This window comes from Physeter macrocephalus, chromosome 18, assembly GCF_002837175.3.
Source record: "Physeter macrocephalus isolate SW-GA chromosome 18, ASM283717v5, whole genome shotgun sequence".
NCBI lineage: Eukaryota > Metazoa > Chordata > Mammalia > Artiodactyla > Physeteridae > Physeter > Physeter macrocephalus.
In genome coordinates, this window is record NC_041231.1 from 38,261,776 (window position 1) to 38,274,282 (window position 12,507).

At 55.3% G+C, this 12,507-nt stretch overlaps 1 protein-coding gene across 2 annotated transcripts in view; it reads left to right on the plus strand.

The window, feature by feature from the left end:
• Positions 1-230: 230 nt before the first annotated feature.
• WNT5A (Wnt family member 5A) overlaps positions 231-12,507 on the plus strand; it is a 26,008-nt gene continuing 13,731 nt past the window's right edge. The window contains exons 1-3 of one of the 2 annotated variants that reach the window (XM_024123902.2): positions 231-308; positions 1,048-1,206; positions 2,066-2,199. In XM_024123902.2, the coding sequence (XP_023979670.1) occupies positions 1,101-1,206; positions 2,066-2,199 (240 nt within the window). In that variant the 5' untranslated portion in view covers positions 231-308; positions 1,048-1,100. Of the gene's footprint in view, positions 309-1,047; positions 1,207-2,065; positions 2,200-5,559; positions 6,517-12,507 lie in introns of those variants that run through there. The other variant, XM_024123900.3, reaches the window with a different exon arrangement.

A 12,507-nucleotide genomic window follows, 5' to 3' on the forward strand; every position in this document is an offset into this window, starting at 1 on the left:
TGAGGTGGTGACCTGAATGAAGTGAGGGTGCCCAGGTGCTTTCCAGGCACAGGGAACAGCAAGCACAAAGGATGCATTACGATGTGGCTGCCAGGCAGGTCGACTTGTTTAGGCTTTATCTGGTAACGGAGGGAGTCCGTGCAAGACTTTGAGCAGGGCTGTGATACGATCTGAGCTGCACTGGGGAGAGCGAGCCCTCATGTCCTCATCTCTCGCGTCAGGGATAACACAGGAGGAGCACCAGGCCAAGGCCTTTTCAGAGAACAGGGAATTCAGAGGACATTGTCCAGACAAGGTCAGAATTCAAGGTGAGTTGCTGAGTATGGATACTTTGATTGCTGATGGTGCTGGTGGAATGAGGGCAGGGAAGTCATGGCTTCATGGCACGCCAGTGAATGAAATAAGGACAAATCTTTGACACATCCATCCAACCGAACTGGACTTGAATCAGACTTTCCTGGTGTGGCTTATTCTGGTGGTTTTTATGTTTGAGGCTTAGTGGAGTGAATCAGAAGCTTTCAGGAAAAGACTTTTTCCACTAAGGTAAGCCTCATGTGGGAGAGGCCAAGGGGAAAAGTGTGGGCACATTTGGGGAATCAGGGAGATACCTTTACAAAAGTGGTTTTCTCTTTATTTATAGGTAAAGTATGGTGGTTAAGCCTCTGTTATTTAGATTCAGATTACCAGGGTTCAAACTCTTGGGTTAGAATACTAGAACAGCTTGGGTTTATAGAAATTGTGACCTCTTTGAACCTTTTTTTTTTTTTCTCCATATCGTGCAGATAATAACAGAATCTACCCCATGAAGTAGTAAGGATGAAACAAAGCAATGAATTTAAAGAGTTCAGACAGGAGCTGGTATCTGGCACATAATAAGAGCTCAATAAATGTTACCGGCAATCATTACTTTTATTCATTACTCATTATTATCTCAGCACTTATCAGCCTCATCCTTATTGAATTCTACCATGCAGACCCGGCGGATCATGTATAATTGCCTACCATATTTCTCTCCTCTTCCCACACCTCCGCCCCTACCCTCTTCAGGCAACTCATTTGTCTCAGGATTTTCCCCAGAGACCCGGGGACAGATATTCCTCATGTTGAAATCACTACAGCAGTCTTCTCCATGGGCAGAGGCTGGACCGAGGCCTTTTGTACGTTATCTCGATTGTTGGAACATCCCTAATATGTTCCATTTTACAGGTGAGGAGATTGGGGCTCAGAAGGGAAAGTGACCCCTGTAGGGTTACTTGGTCAGCAAGAGGCGGAGTGGAGATTCAGACTTAGGTTTGTTTGACCTCGATGTCCCTTAAAACTCAAAAAAACAAAGCATCCGTTCAGGCACCCCACCCCCCAACACACACAAAAAAAGCACCATTGACTATAAAAATAAAGAGGGCTCTAAGTTAGGAGAGCACCGTGATTAGGCCAGTGCGAGGAGAGCCTGAGGTTCTCAAAGAGACTCCTTGAGTCTGCCCAGTGTCCAAAATTGTCCTCTAACCTCAAAGGAGCCTCTGTCCCTTCCTCCCCACCCCCCCCCAGGCTGGTGGCCAGTGGCAACACAATGTGATGGTATTACTTTGACTGTGGCCATGCGGTGGTGAGGAAGCCCTGACCCCCTTCCGGCCTCTTTGTCCTGTTTAGGGCTCCATCTGTGGGCCCCTTGCCGGCAGCCCGGCTGGTCTTGACTCTGAGGTGGAGGAGTAAACATCTTGGAAATCTTTATTAGTTTATTTCAGAAGATGGAGCCTGTTTGTCCCTGGGGCCCGTCCCTCTTTTATGGCCTCCAGCCCTTCTTGACAAATTCTAGTGACCGGAGAGAAAACCGCTTTCTACAGCGGATCATTAAAACACCACCATAAACCTAGGGCCATAAAATATTATTTGCTGGGCATAAAAGGGGGGTAGATTTTCCCAGAATGACAGCCCAGGCCCTGCTTTCTCCCACTGAGAAAGGCGGCACAGGGATGCGATCGTTCATAAATTCCTTATCTTGCACTCTGTTTTGTGAAATAACCCTGTTGGGAGAGCAGCCAAAAATATTGATTTATTTGTTCCACAGACTCAAAAGCATTTTTAATGAGTGGAGTATGGCGATGCCTTGCCAGTGTGTCTGCAGATGACTCAATCTGTGTGCACACATCCAAATGCACACGCGGTTTGCAAAGGGAAACCATGGAGTTCCACAAACTGGAGGTAGGTTAAACAAGAATATTTGAAGGTGGAGGTGAAGAGGCATCCGTTTGCCTCCTTCCAACTGTCTGCTCCTCTCCCAGCCAAATTAACCAGCACCCGTGGTGGAACTGGTTCTTAAAACTGAGCCCGACTTTCCAGAGCAGAACCTGACTGAAGGTTCTCAGTGGATTTCACAGTTGGTTTCCCTTGACATTTTCCCCTGGAAAGAGTCCCTTCATCCATTCATGCATTCATTTGGTCACTCAACAAATACTGTTGAGCACTTACCAAGTGCCGGGTGCTGCTCTGAGCACTGGAGTTACAGCCGTGAAAAACACCGTCACAGAGGCTAGTGCATCCTTGTGGGGTATAATCTCAGCACACCCAATATTAATTTCATCAGATAAAATTCACAATCCTTTATCTGAACTCCTTGGGGATAGATTGGTTTTTTGGAAATTTTGGAATTTTTTTTGAAAGATAAAATGGGGCATATGATTATTTAGTTTGCACATAGCCCCAGTTAGGTCTGGGGAAGTACCCGGTAACCCAACACCGTTCCTATTTCATCTGTGAAGAGTATGAACATTCACTCCAACTGGGATAAATTAAGACTATAAATGATCTTGTCATGGGAGGTACAGCTTTGCCACCAAAGGAGCTTAAAAACCTGTTTTCAGAGCTGCTTTTTGTAGCGTAGCAGGTATTGAGTGCCCAGTGCGTGCCTGACCCCTGCTAAGTTCTCCAGAAGCATCACTGTTCATTCTCACTGCACCCCTGATTTTCAAGGTCATCTGTTTCATTTTCACTGCTCTCCTACCAGGTAGGTCATCATATTTCTGTTTTTCTTTGTTGTGTGGTGAGGTCATTATATTTCTCTGGTTTTTGTTTGTTTGTATTGTAACAAAAATCAATATTTTTGTTGTCATGTGTGTGTGTTTAAGAGGATTCTGAGAGGCTAAATGACTTGTCTAAGGTTTCACAGCTGCAAAGAGGCAGATTTGGGACTGGAACTCCAGACTGCAGAGTTTACACTCAACCATAACCTAGCACCAGTTCCCACTAGAGGAAAGACAGCAAAGCAGGAAATAAAACTCTTGGGGCTTTGTCTACACACACTAACAAAGGCAATTAGAGAGAAGCAGGCAATTATTCAGATAATTCAGAATATAACTTTTTTTTTTTTAAAGGTTTGTGGTTAGGTAGCTAGTGTTTCTGGAGCAAATTCTCAGAATAGGATCTTATAAGCATCCACCTCCAGCACTCAGGTGCCCCCCACGTGGGGGGCTTCAGCTCAGCACCCTTTGGGAACTCTATTCTTAGTCAACTTACTTCCTGACACTTATCAGAGCCTCCGTGGGTGAACTGGGTCCGAAGCCATGCTGCGGGGCATTGCTGGGGTGCCAGACCAGGAGAAGGGTGTGTTCCCCAGAGCCGAGAGAATGCAGGCTGCAGCCGATGGGCCAAAGAGCTGGAGGGAGGGACCTGCGGAGGGACACTGCCCAGGGGCAGTTTGCCAGGAGGGGACCCTTCTTTGTTTAGACCCTCCTTCCCATGGGCAGATCTAAGGCTAGATTAGAAATTGGAAAATAACCACTATGTGGTCAAGACCTAGAGAATGTGAAGGGAGAGGGGATTCAGGTGAATGGGAGATGTCCCAAGGGGATCTATGATAAAGTTGGGTTCCCCCTTCTTAAGTCTGCATGCGCCCCTGGTGAAAGAAACCATCCCCAGAGGAAGCCAGGGCTTCTCTTGCAGTTTGTGGGAAGCCCACACTGCCATTTTGGTGTGCCCAGCAAAGGCCAGGACCCTGGAGGGGTACAGGCAGCTGGGAGAAGTAAGGGTCAGGAAGGGACTTGCAAAGGGTGGGGCAGCATTGCCCTGGGGTGGTCAGCCAGAGATGGGAGTGGGGGATGGAAAGAACAAAACAGCCACTGCCCCAAGTACCCAGCCTAAGGCTTATGTGCTTTAAGGTCAAGGGCATGCCAGATATGGCAGAAATTGAATCGTGTGTGTGTGTGTGTGTGTGTGTGTGTGTGTGTGTGTGTGTGTGTGTCTCTTCCACCTTGGGCTGAGGATGGGGAGGGCTGAGAACAAGAACTGCACTCCAATGTGAACCACTGTTTGTGGGTGGCGCCCCTGGCGTGCGGGAGGTAGGGGTCACACGTCCACCAACCCCGCCCAATCGGGGTCCCCAAAACCACAGGTGTTTGGAAGTGCCTGGAAGTTGCAGTGCCCTGCAGAACCTGGTTTTGCCGAACTTCGCAGCCTTTTCACCTGAGGGGACCAGCCAAGATCTAACCCGGCAGGATCACGGGTCGCTTCTGGATGCGTTGGGTCGCAGCCAGATGCTCAAACGCGCACCCCAGTACCCAAATCTACTACACTGGGATCGGTGCAGGATGTGTGCGCCTACCCTCTTCTCCAGCCCCCGGGCTTAGGGACCCTCCCCCAAGGGTAAGAATGGGAAGGGGGTCCTCCTAGAGATTCCGTGTCATGGCGACAGCCCCCCGTGCAGCCCCAGTGCGAGCGGCCTTGGACAGGTGAGCCAAGGGGTCCAGGCTGAAGTTGGGGTTCAGCTTCCATTGGGTAGGCGGTTTTGGAAGGAGAGCAGAGGGCCGGGCGGCGGTCAGGCAGCGGCTGCGGAGTGGACCTCTCTCTTTCAGCATATGCCTGGGGGATGGGGAGCCAAAAGCAGGGGGCTCGAGCAGGGAGTGTATCCCGCCCCCCTGCACCCCAGCTCGTGGTACGGCTTTAAAATCCTGCAGAGTTTGTCATAGGTCGGCCTCAGCACGCATGCGCAAAGGCAAAGTTGAGTTTTTTCTGTCTCCCCTCCCCTCCCCCCCCTTTCCAGCAGCCTTTGGTTCTGCAACTTAAAAAAAAAAATTTTTTTTTTATTTTTTTTTTTTCCTCTGAGAACACGAGGGGAAAGAGGAGTCCGGAGAGAGTGAGGGAGAGAGGGAGGCAGTTGGCCAGGAGGGCCGGGGGGTGGGTGGGGGGGACGTGGTCCCTGCGGTCGGTCAGTCTGTCTGTGGGGCGCAGGATCGCGTGGAAGGCTGCTGCAAGCTCCGAGGCGCCGCCTCCGCCGCCCGGAGTCCGGTTCCGTGCGGCCGCTGCCGAGCGAGCTCCTCCCGCCGCCGCCGTGCCCCGAACGCCCGCCGCCCGCCTGCTCACTCTCCCGCCCCTCCGTCCCGGCGCCAAACGAGGAGGTGGGGAGCCACGCCGGCCATGGACCGCCGGAGCTGAACAGCCGCCGCGGAGTCCCTCGCCCTCGCCCCTCTCTAGCCCCACGGCCGCGGTGCCCGCGCGCCTCTTCGCCCTGGAAAGGCGGGGAAAAGAGGGGGATTAACCAGAAAAGGGAAAGAAGGAGGTTGGGAGGGGGGAGACAGTGTCTCCCCTGGGGCAGTCGCGCATCGTCCCCGAACCCACTGGAGGCAGAACTTTCGGGGACAACTTTTACCCAGTTTGCTCCCCCTTTTTGCCAAACCCTAAAATGAAAGGACAAAAGTTGGCGCTGACTCTTGCAGCTCGGATGGCGACTTGTGCGTTTTCAGCGGCATCTCCCGGAGAAAAACCCATGCGCGCCTGATTGTTCTGTGGCCCCCAAGCTGCAGTGCGTGTGGGTGTGTGTGTGTTTGGGTGTGTGTCTGTGTGTGTACACAGACGTCCACACACTCACTCGCGGCCGCAGGATCAGCGCCTGGAAGCAGACGTTTCGGCCGCAGACTTGGAGAGGAGGAGCTGGAGATCAGGAGGCGTGAGCCGCCAGGAGTCTGCAGAATCCGTGGTGTGAATGAACTGGGGGCACCTGGGCTCACGGATCGCCTCCCCCACCCCACCCCCCGCCCCGGGCCAGAGTTGAGTTGTGGGGCATTTTTTTCACCCTCTTGTGAAGAATTTTTTTTTTTATTTGTTGTAAAGTCTTTTGCACAATCACGCCCACATTTGGGGTTGGAAAGCCCTAATTACCGCCGTCGCTGATGGACGTTGGAGAGGGAGCGCCTCGCCGCGAAACAGTCGCCTGCGCGCCCTCGCCGGACCCGCGGCTCCCTTGTTGCGCGCCGGCCGGGCCCTGTTCCTGCTGCCGGCAGGCGGACTTCGGCGCCCCTCTGTTCACGGACGCATCCCAGCGCTGCTCCGGCTCAGGCACCCAGACTCGGACGCCAGTGACCGCTTGGGCTCCAATCCCCTGAGCCTGCCCGACGCGCCCTGGAGGAGCACGCAGCTCTGCGCCGGATCGTCCCTCCAGGCTTAACCCGGCCGCTCCGCTCAGATTCTTCGGTTGCCCTCGCTCTTGCGGCGACTTCCTCCCCGCGCCCCCTCCCCCTCGCAATGAAGGTAGGTGTTCTGTGCTCCGCCGACGCTCGCCACTTTTTTTTCTTTTGGAAGTTAACTAAATATCCCGCCCCCCCTCCACCTATTCCTATCCCTCCCCCCATTTCTCCTACTGCCTGGAGAGGCTAGAACTCCCGCGTAGCTGGCGGGGACCCCAACCCTTTCCCTGCCGCGCTACCCCCACCCCCGGCCCCGCGCACTGCCTCGGCCTCCCAGGAGACCTAGTCCCACCAAACGTTCTGCAAACTTTCTAGACTTTGGAGAAAAAGTGGGGAAGAGACAAGACAGAAACACAGAGGTTCACGGATGAGTTTCCTTTTGCCCTGAGAAATGCGAGTGTAATTTACTCTGTATATTTCAGTAACAGCATAATGATTCAATTCAACAAATATTTACCAAGTGCGGGCACTGGGAAGGTGTGTAGCCAGGGCTCAGAAAGGGGAAGGGGACTCCTTGGTTGAGAGACCGTGAAGCTGGACTAGGGGCTGACTGTGCCGAGCAGCGCACCTCTCGCCCTCTGCAGCCAGAGGCCAGGTTGCAAACTCAACGCAGCCGGGGACCCAAGTGCTGCAGGCCCTGTGCCTTTAAGAGTGCCTGGCAGGGGGCCAGCGTGCACCCTGGCTCGGAGAACGGGGTCGCGTTATTAGCATTATTAGTTGCCACTGGGTGAGCTCCGCAGTTTGCAGCAGTGATGGGGGCGGGGAGGGCTGGCAGTGGAGGCTCTAATCCTGTCCGCTGGGAGAGCGCGCCCCGGCCCCCTGCGCGGAATCTGCCTTGTCCTTTAGAAACATTTGGGCCTCCGCGTTGGGAGAGCGGGCGGGGGGCAGTTTGTGAACTCTTGTTTGTTTTAATTGTCAGTTGTATGTTAAAGCCGAGTCACACACTCCGAGGGTCACCGAGAGTTCACTTTTACAGAAAGTTAACATTTCTTCCTGCAGTATATAACTTGGTATTTTCCGAACAACTTTTCCTCTCTGTCCTCCAAGCTTCGATCCTTATTTTCATTTTTCTTGATCTCTCCCCTTTTCAGTTTTCTAGAAAATAAGCTTGGAATTGTAATTAAGATGTTTCCTAAAGCAAACAAGCCCCCCACCACCACCAAAAAAAAACCCCGTTTTTAAAACCCCCAGACTTGGAGACCCTGTGGCCTTGTTTTACTTTCCAATTGCAGCCTGGCATCGGGGCCCCTTCTCTCTCGTCTTTCTTTAAATGGACAGCTTACTGTTTGGAAGTCACTTGGAGCCAGCGGTGGGATCGCACCTCTTCAACCCCTGCCCTCCCGCCAACGTTCAAGGCTACTCCAGCCAGATACGGAGATTCTGTTTCTAGACAGCCTCTGCCAGGGGAGTTCCGAGGGGCCAAAGCTGAAAGAAAGCGCGCAAGCGATGGGAGGCAGTGGAAATTGTGTGTCCGAGTGTGTGGATCTGTGCCCTGCGTGTTTTGGGGCGGAGTAGAAGGTCATTTGTTTTCGGGTCTTGGATATATTAGCCTTACTTAGCCAGGCCCGTCTGCACAAAGGAAGACCCTACCCAGGAGGCCCAGCCAAAGAGTCCCTTGCTTTTCCCTCCGCTCAACGGAGCTCCCCGGTGCACAAGGGGTTAGTTAGCATGGTGCGGCAGAGCTCAGCTAGTCCTGAAGCCTTTTTCTTCCTCGCTGTGCAGTACCGGCTGCCCCCTGTTGGCTGCCTTGAGGTAGGACGTCTTGGAGTCTGTTCCTTGGGCAGGCGGGCAGCAGCTCTCCTCTTCCTCCCACCTCTGGCTCTGCAAGCACATCCCTTCAGATCACCAGGTCCCACTCTCCCAGGAGGGGCCCTCGGAGGCCCCCAGAGGCCAAGCTGCACTGCGCGGCTGCGTTAATAAGGAAGGGGCCAAGGGTCCGACCCAGCAAATGGGGCTCGGGCAAGTGGAAGAAGGATTGGTACCCCTTCTCCAGGGCATAGCAAGGAACAGGAGCGTCACCCTAGGAAGTCTCCGGTCTGGCCTTGGCGCTCTCACCAGTTTTCCCTGTGGTCGAGGACAAGTGGTGCTTTCTCTCCCTCTCGGCCTCTTCCTTGTCTATTAAAAAGTGGAGTTGAAACTGCCTCTGAAGAGTGGGGGTTGAAGTGTTCTTTAATTTTCTTTCTCCTGCCGACAAACAGCTCTTCTGGACAGAGTTGAGAGCCTGTGCCTAGACAGAGCTAGACATCTTGTGTGGGAAGGTGGAAGTGGCATCTGTGTGTGTGTGAGAGAGAGAGACAGAGAGACAGAGAGTTGTCTTGCAGTCTAGAGAGCCTCGTCCGGGGATGGATGAGGTGAGGCAGGGAACAGAACTAGACTTGGCCACCGTTCTTCCCTTGGATATGCCCTGTTACCGGACCTGGTGTCGGTTCTGAGTCAGGGCAGTCAGAGGCTGCACACCTTCCTTGCACTGATTTGGGCTCAAGGAGCTCTCTCCTCCACCTCCTCTCTCCGCTCCACACGGCCCCCGCCCCCCACCCCCCCACGCAGCACTCAGCGCTGTGGACACTTCCCGAGGCACCCTTGGCGGAGCTCTGGCTCCTTGTCTGCTCCCCCAAAGCGGACCTCCTTTCAGCCCATCATCCCCTCCTGCTTCTCTCGGCGGCGTTCCCCTGGGCAGGACGCCCCAATTTTGTGGCTGCCACTGAGTTTTTCTCCTGCAATTTTCTCCGTCTCTTTCCTTGCTTTCGGGAGAGATCGCAGGTGGGGGGGAAACAAAATTTATCTCCCACTAAGAACTGGGATTCTTGGGGTTTCCTGTGCTTTTCTCCACCGCGAGCCCAGGTCAATCTAATTTCTTCCTCCCAGTTTCTCCCTCATCATTTCCGCTCCCAGAGACTGGGGGTGGGGGCTGAGGGTGGAGGTGGCAGGGGATGCCCAGATCAAGTGAGGTAGCGCCGTCGGCCGAGGGTCCAGAATCTTCGCCCTCCCTCCGGGGAATTTCGTTTTAGGGGCCTCCGGCCTCGGACTTGGGGGCCGCGCGAGTTTGCGCGTGCGTTCCAAAGCTTTCTGCTGCCCCAAACGTCCTCTAAACTAGTGTGACGGATTCCTCTCTCTCTCTCTCTCTCTCTGTCTCTCTCTGTCTCTCTCTCTCTCTGTCTCTCTCTCTCTCTCCCTCATCACTCCCGGCCTGCACGCCAATTCATAAAGAAGGTTTAGGGACACTTTTAATCCAGTGCGAAGGCTTTGGAGGAGAGACAGAATAAGCAGACTGCGTGGATCTGTTCTGAGGCCGGAAACAAGGGCGTGCGAACGAACGCCCTACCCCCACCTCACCCCTCCCTTGTGCTTGAACCTCTCAAATGCCCGCAACCCTCCTACTTGTCGCACACTAGGAACAGATTCCAAGGATCCTTACAAAGTCGGTTTCCTTGGGCCCTGAAATAGTTCAAAAATGTTTACTCCGTTCTTTGGTAAACTCAGCTTCTGCCCAGAACTTTTGTTTTACCCTCGATTGTTACAGTCTCCGGAGAGGTCTCATTTCGTACTCTTTTCGGATCAGATCTCTTGGTAAACAGGCAGGGACGTTCACCCTACAGAGTAGATGTATTAGTGAGTTTGCTGTGGGTTCCTTCAGTCTTTCAAACTTGTGGGGCCTTTGCTGGGTTGCGCGGGGATTGGAGCGGGAAGAGGGCCAAGGTGTTTCCGGCCAAGCTCGCGGGGTTAAGTGGAGACGCGACTCGCGGGTCTCTCCTGCCGGGTCCCCTTTGGGACACCTCCGGCCTGCCCCCAGCCTGGAGCTTAGAGACCCGAGTCGCAGAAACCAAATGGCCCGCTCCCAGTTGACCCCCATTCTGTGAACGAGTGGACTCGCCCCGGGGTAAAGTCGATTTCCTTGGGCCCTGAAATAGTTCAAAAATGTTTACTCCGTTCTTTGGTAAACTCAGCTTCTGCCCAGAACTTTTGTTTTACCCTCGATTGTTACAGTCTCCGGAGAGGTCTCATTTCGTACTCTTTTCGGATCAGATCTCTTGGTAAACAGGCAGGGACGTTCACCCTACAGAGTAGATGTATTAGTGAGTTTGCTGTGGGTTCCTTCAGTCTTTCAAACTTGTGGGGCCTTTGCTGGGTTGCGCGGGGATTGGAGCGGGAAGAGGGCCAAGGTGTTTCCGGCCAAGCTCGCGGGGTTAAGTGGAGACGCGACTCGCGGGTCTCTCCTGCCGGGTCCCCTTTGGGACACCTCCGGCCTGCCCCCAGCCTGGAGCTTAGAGACCCGAGTCGCAGAAACCAAATGGCCCGCTCCCAGTTGACCCCCATTCTGTGAACGAGTGGACTCGCCCCGGGGTCGTCGGGCCGAGAGTGGGTTCGGTTTGTGTGGCTTCGCCTCTAACAAAGAGATCCGCAGTAATCCGCCGAATCTGTTATCAATTTCTCCACTGCCCGCGCCCCGCCCCACGCGCCCCGCCAGTCGGGAAGCTCGGAAAGTGCGCGCGGCCCGCAGCGATCTCTGCCGCCGCCTCGGAAGAGCGTCGGAGCGTGTGTGTCTGTGGACGAGTGAGTGTGTGAATGCGCGTGTGTGTATGAATGTGTGCGCGCGCGGTCCTGGCCGCCGCTGGGGAGAGGAGACTTCGCAGCCTGGGCCGCGCGCGAAGGCCGCCCTCGCAACCAACCCCCTCCCCTGGAGGAAACCTGACACTTCGGGCGGGGGTGGGGAGGAAGACGGCGCCTTCTCGCTGCTGGGCTGGGGAAACCCCAGGTTTCTATTCTCCGGGATGCTCCCCGGGCGTTGCGGCGTTTTAGGGACGAGTGGGACCCAGGCGCGGAGCCCTGGGTAGCGTGGGACCTCAGAAGCATTTCCTCTCGAGGAGCCCCCAAGGAGTCTGGGCCAAAAGGGCGGCTGGCAGGGAAAAGCTGTGGCGCGCTCCCGAGCCCCTTCGCGTTTCCACGGCTGCCTAGGTCCCCTCAATCTCTTTTCCGGCGCAGGTTCCAGGCCAGGCCCTTCTGCCGCCTGGAGGAGGCTCACCTTCCCTTTTCCGAGGAAGGGGCTCCCTCGGGGGTTGCGGGTGGCGCAGCGCGGCCGGGTTACTCTTATCAGAGATGTAAAAGGGTATTTTGGAAACCCGCTCCTCCCACCCGCACCCGCCACCGCCTCGCTCCGCCGCCGCCTACAGGTGGAGAAGTCACCAGTGGGGAGGACGGCAGCGGAAGCTTCCAAGGCCGCCCCCTGCCCTCGAAATTCTTCACGACGCGAACCTTCGCCGCCAAGGGCCCCGGCGCCCTGGAATCCAGGGACGCAGCTGAGGCGCGGGAGCATCTCTGGCCCCGCCGGCGGAGGCTCACTCGCACGGGCTCTGGCCTCGCCTTGCACCCTCACCTTTCGGGACTGACCCAACCAAGTCTGAATTGGGCTGGAGGGTGGGGTAGCGGTGTTCCAGGACCAGGCTCACGGTGTCGCGATAGAGAGATGGTCAACTCCAGACCAGGACCAAAGGAAACTGGAGTCCCCCTTGGCTTCCTTTCCCCTTTCTCCGTGGCAGCTGCCAGGAGTGGAGATGGGAGGGGGGCGGCAGGGGGAGTGAGAAAATCAGAATTTGGGGGAGGGTTGCGGGGAGGGCCGAGAAGGGATCCCGTCTCTCGCGGGGAGGGCCGAGAAGGGATCCCGTCTCTCGGGACAGCGGGACCCAGACCTCCTCCTTTCCTCTGGGGTATATCCCTTCTCTTGGGTACACTGAGTCCGAGGAGGAGGCCGAAGGCAGGGGAGAGGGCATTGTTTTCCGGTTTCCTCGGTTGGGAGAGCAGCTCGCTCTCCCCCTTATCCCCTGTGCCGTCCCCCGTCTCCTTCTCCCCACTCCAGTCTGGCTGAAGTGCGTTCTAAGGAAACCCAGGCTGCCCTTCCCCCTCTGGAAGTGGCTGGCCCCAAAGCGGGCCGTAAACTGATTATGAAACAGACGATGTTAATTCGGAGCCGCATTTCCCAGCTGGGCACTCGCGCGCGCGCTGCTCCCGGGGGCCTCGCCCCCCACCCCTTGCCCTCCCCCCCCCCACCCCGCGTGCTGCC